Source organism: Physeter macrocephalus, chromosome 17 (genome assembly GCF_002837175.3).
Source record: "Physeter macrocephalus isolate SW-GA chromosome 17, ASM283717v5, whole genome shotgun sequence".
In the NCBI taxonomy this organism is placed as follows: domain Eukaryota; kingdom Metazoa; phylum Chordata; class Mammalia; order Artiodactyla; family Physeteridae; genus Physeter; species Physeter macrocephalus.
In genome coordinates, this window is record NC_041230.1 from 1916983 (window position 1) to 1922672 (window position 5690).

General features: G+C 42.0%; 1 protein-coding gene across 1 annotated transcript; it reads left to right on the top strand.

The window, feature by feature from the left end:
- The first annotated feature begins 4032 nt into the window (after positions 1-4032).
- Positions 4033-4824, top strand: LOC102988404 (acidic leucine-rich nuclear phosphoprotein 32 family member B-like). The gene has a single exon (XM_055079191.1). It carries the CDS (start codon positions 4063-4065, stop codon positions 4822-4824), a length of 762 nt encoding a protein of 253 aa, XP_054935166.1. The 5' UTR covers positions 4033-4062.
- Positions 4825-5690: the final 866 nt, after the last annotated feature.

The window sequence follows — 5690 nt, forward strand, 5'->3', positions numbered from 1 at the left end:
AATTCAGTGGAAGTATGTAGTCTGACAGATCCATGTTAATGTATTTAGAGCAAATTATGGTCTTTAAATTTTAATTTCTTATTTTGGACAATACATGAAATGCATACAAATAAAATTCAACAACAGAATGTCCAGGCAGAAGTGTTACATATTATGTTTCACACACTGAGTGATATTCAATATTTAGATGAGCTACAGTATGACTGGTGTCTTCAGAGATGACAAAGTCCACAGTGGCTTTAAAGAAAAGTCAAAATCTTAAATTATGATGATGATACCAAGAGCAATGACTAAAGCTGTCTGAATGCTTCCTATATGCTAAGCATTACTCTTAAATGTTTTACATGTATGAACTTGTTATCAACGTAATAGCTCATTAGAGAAAGTCCCATTTTTATTTTTCAGAGGAGTAAACTGTGTCCAAGACACTCTAAGAAACTTGACTCAGAACAAACAGCTAGGAAATGGCACTGCAAGCACGAAAACTCAGGTAGTCAGACTTTAGAATGGAACATAAAATATCAAAGTTAAGTGACAGATAGAGGATAAATGTACACTGACAGAGGGTTCCCTGAGAAAACTTGAGACAATTTCAAGGTTAACCTATAGAACTGCATAAAAGGTGACTACACACACCCACACACACACACACACACACACACACACACACACACTGAAGATATTAATAATCTTCCTACTATAAAACATTAATGTGATAGTGTAGGAAAAATTTAAAGCCATGGAATACACTCAAGATATAATTTCAGGGACTTCCCTGGTGGTACAGTGGTAAAGAATCTGCCTTACAATGCAGGGGAAGCAGGTTCGATCCCTGGTCAGGGAAATAAGATCTCACATGCTTCAGGGCAACTAAGCCCGCATGCCACAACTAGTGAGCGCTCCCGCGCCTAAAATAGAGCCCGCGTGCTGCAAACTACAGAGCCCACGTGCTCTGGAACCCCCACACCACAACTACAGACCCCATGCACCCTGGAGACTGCGCACCAGAACCAGAGAAGAGAAAACCCGCACGCCACAACCAGAGAAGACCATGCACCACAACAAAGAGCTCGCATGCCGCAACTAAGACCCAACGCCAAAAATAAATAAAATAAACAATAATAAATCTTTAAAATAAAAGATATAATTTCAACTGCTAAAAAATATAAAACTTACTAATGAAATGATGTCTTTTATAAAAGCCATGGACTTCCACATTCATGCACTCAGGCACTGATGTGCAAACACATAATTAACTGAAATGAGAGGTGTCTCAGTCCACACGCTCTGGAGCCCTTGCACCACAACTACAGAGCCCACGCGCTCTGGAGCCTGCGTGCCACAACGTGAGAGAAGCCTGCGTGCCGCGAGAAAGATCCCGCAAGCCACAACTAAGTCCCGACGCAGCCAAAAATTTTTAAAAAAAGAAAAAAAAGTACAAACATGAAAAAATACATAGAATATTTTATCTCCCATCTCTTATTAGTGTTACACAGAAATTTAACAGATTAAGATAAAAAAATTTATCACAGTATTAGATACTTCCAAAAATCATTGCATAATTTAAAACCATGACAAAAATGAAATTGGGGGAAAACCTTATTAAGCAAAAATATTTCATCAACTGTCATGATCAGAAGAAAACACTGGATGCATTTCCGCTGAAATTACTGTGGAGAATACTGGGCTGGCCAAGGCTCCTGCCATTCACCACTATACAGTATGTCTGAGCAAGCAGAAGATGTAAAAGGGAGGAAAAAATAGAGAGTGAGAGTGAGAAACAGAGAGAGAGAGTCAAAGAGCTAGAACTGTTAAAAATCACAAATCTAAGGGCATGGATAGGATTAAAGTGACATGAGGGAAAAAGATATTCCATGATAAAGAGACAGCTGGGGTAACTACATAACATCCGACAAAATAAAGACAAAAAATGTCACAAGAGACGAAAAACATTATATAATGATAAAAGGGTTAATTCACCAAGAAGACACAACAATTATAAATATTTATATATCTAACATTAGAGCTCCCAAATATATGAAGCAAACATTGACAGAAATGAAGCAAGAAATAGACAGTAATAGTACAATAATAGTATAAGACTTCAATGCCCCAGTTATACTTATGGATGGAACCAAACAGAAGATCAGTAAGGAAACAGAGGACTTGAACAACACTATAAACCAATGGGAACAAATGGATATATAGAGATCACTCCATCCAATAACAGCAGAAAACAGCCTTCTCAAGCACACATGAAACATTCTCCATGATAGACAATTTGTTAGGCCACAAACCAAATCTTAACAAGTTTAAGAAGATTGAAATAATAAAAAATATCTCCTCTACCTCACGGAAATGAAAACAGAAACAGATAACAGAAGAAAAACAAATATCCATAAAATCTGGAAATTAATCATCTCCTTCTTAAACAACCAACAGGATAAAGAAGGAATGACAAGGGAATTTTAAAACTATCTGGACGAAAATGAAGTATAAAATATAATGTACCGGGACTTCCCTGGTGGTGCAGCGGTTAAGAATCTGCCTGCCAATGCAGGGGATATGGGTTCGAGCCCTGGTCCGGGAAGATCCCACATGCCGCAGAGCAGCTAAGCCCGTGAGCCACAACTATCGGGCCTGCGCTCTAGAGCCCGCAAGCCACAACTACTGAGCTCACGCACCACAACTACTGAAGCCTGCGCACTCTAGGGCCAGTGCTCCGCAACAAGAGAAGCCACCACAATGAGAAGCCCACACATCGCAACGAAGAGTAGCCCCTGCTCGCTGTATCTAGAGAAAGCCCATGCACAGCAATGAAGACCCAATGAAGCCAAAAATAAATTAATTAATTTTTTTAAAAAAAGGAGAAAAGATCTCAAATCAGAACAAAAGAGATAAATAATAAAGATAAGACTAGGATAAATGAAATATAAAATAGGAAAACTACATAAAAATCAAAAAAGCAAAAGTTGGTTTTTTGAAAGGATGAACAAATTGACACTTAGCTAGGTTAAAAAAAAAGTAAATATTGAATTAAATAAAATCACAGATGAAAGAGGAAAAACTGTAACTGAATCACAGAAAATTTTAATCACTATTAAAAGAGAGTACTATGAACAATTTTATGCCAAAATATTACATAACCTAAAAGATATGGGTAAATTCCTAGAAAAATACCCTACAAAGATCTAATCACAGGGGGCTTCCCTGGTGGCGCAGTGGTTGAGGGTCCGCCTGCAGATGCAGGGGGCGCGGGTTCGTGCCCCGGTCCGGGAGGGTCCCGCGTGCCGCGGAGCGGCTGGGCCTGTGAGCTGTGGCCGCTGGGCCGGTGCGTCCGGAGCCTGTGCTCTGCAACGGGAGAGGCCGCGGCGGTGAGACGCCCGCGTACCACACACACACAAAAAAAAAAAAAAAAAAAAAAAAAAATCTAATCACAAAGAAGTAAAAGATGTGAACAGAGTCATACCTAGAGAGATTGATGCAGTAATCAAAAACCTGCAGGGCGAGGGTGATTCAGCACAAAAAAAAATCAATCAATACACCACATAAATAGAATGAATGAAAAATAACACATGATCATCTCAATTGATGCCAAAAAAGCATTTGACAAAATTCAGGGACATTTAAAGATAAAAACACTAGGTAATTACCTCAGTATAATAACAGCTAATATTAAAAGCACATAGCCAAGGTGCCTCTCCCCACCCCGTCCTTGGCGCGCCGCGGCCGCCGAGCCCAGCGAGCCCAGCGGAGCCACCTGCGCTGCGTCGCTGGTTTAAGCGCAGTGAGGGGCCACGGCCGGGGGTGGCAGTAGTGAGACCAGCGCTGCACCGCAGCCCCCCTTTCCCTCCATGGTCTCTCTCCGCTCCCGTGAGTAACTTGGCTCCGGGGGCTCTGCTTGCCTGCCCGCACGCCGCCCACCGCCCAGGACCGTGCCGCCGGGCACTGCTGCTAACAGACCCCTTCTGACCACCCTCTCGCTGTGCAGGCTGGGACACCTCTCCCCGCTACGCCCTGCGCCACGGAAAGTTAAGTTTCAAGAGGGGGGAAGAGAAAAACATGGACATGAAGAGGAGGATCCACCTGGAGCTGAGGAACCAGACCCCGGCAGCTGTTCGAGAACTTGTCCTGGACAACTGCAAATCAAATGATGGGAAAATTGAGGGCCTAATGGCTGAATTTGTGAACTTAGAGTTCCTCAGTTTAATAAATGTAGGCTTGATTTCAGTTTCAAATCTCCCCAAACAACCTAAACTGAAAAAGCTCGAGCCCAGTGACAACAGAATTTTTGGAGGTCTGGATATGTTAGCAGAAAAACTTCCAAATCTTACACATCTAAACTTAAGTGGAAATAAACTGAAAGATATCAGCACCCTGGAACCTTTGAAAAAGTTGGAATGTCTGAAGAGCCTGGATCTGTTTAACCGTGAGGTTACTAACCTGAATGACTACCGAGAGAGTGTCTTCAAGCTCCTTCCCCAGCTGACCTACCTGCATGGCTATGACCGAGAGGACAGTGAAGCCCCTGACTCAGATGCCGAGGTGGATGGTGTGGATGAAGAAGAGGATGATGAAGGAGGAGAAGATGAGGACCAGGAGGAGGAGAAGGATGGTGAGGAAGAAGAGTTTGATGATGAAGAGGATGAAGATGTAGAAGGGGAGGATGAAGATGAAGTCAGTGGGGAGGAAGAATGTGGACGTGATGGAGAAGCTGATGAAGATGAAGAGGATGAGGATGAAGATGTGGAGGAAGAAGAGAAAGAAAGCGGGAAAAGTGAAAAGAGGAAGAGAGAAACAGATGATGAAGGAGAAGATGATTAAGACTCCAAATAACCTGCAAAAAAAAGAACTGTTCAGGATTGGCTGGACTGCTCACATGGATTTGGTAGCTTTTTAAAAAAAAAAAAAAAAAAAAAGGTAGCTGTGATACAAACCCCAGGACACCCACCCACCCAAAGAGCCAAAGAATAGTTCCTGTGACATTTCGCCTTCCTCCATGTAGTCCCTCTTGGAAATCCACCACCAAGCTTGGGGACTTCACCCCAACAGAATTGTAAGCGTTGTTAGGTTTTCGTGTAAGACACTTGCTGTAACGTGGATAGCTGTGATTGGTGAGTCAACCGTCCGTGGCTGCCAGTTACACTGAGACTGTAACAGCATTTTTACTTTCTGTACAACAAAGAAGCTTTGTAAATAAAATCTTAACATTTTGGGTCTGTTAAAAAAAAAAAGCACATAGCTAACATCAAAATCAATGGTAAAAGATGAAAGTTTTTCCGCTAAGGTCAGAAAGAAGGCAAAGATGTACACTCTCTGCACTACTATTCAGCGACGTACAGCAATACCCAACCAGAGCAATTAGGCAAGAAAAATACAGAAGTAAAATTATCTTTTTTTTTTGCAGATGACAAGATCTTATATGTACAAAACCGTAAAGATACAACAAGAAAAGTGTTATAAATAAAAAACGAGGGCTTCCCTGGTGGCACAGTGGTTGAGAGTCTGCCTGCCGATGCAGGTAAACAGATATTTAAACAAATAAACCAGGGATTTCTCTGGTGGTCCAGCAGGTAAGACTCCGTGCTCCCAATGCAGGATTTGATCCCTGGTCCGGGAACTAGATCCCACATGCATGCCACACTAAGAGTTCGCATGCCACAACAAAGAAGTCTGCATGCCGCAACTAA

Bases quoted from the DNA above. Each gene is read 5' to 3' on its own strand.
- LOC102988404 (XM_055079191.1), top strand. From the start codon at position 4,063: ATGGACATGAAGAGGAGGATCCACCTGGAGCTGAGGAACCAGACCCCG.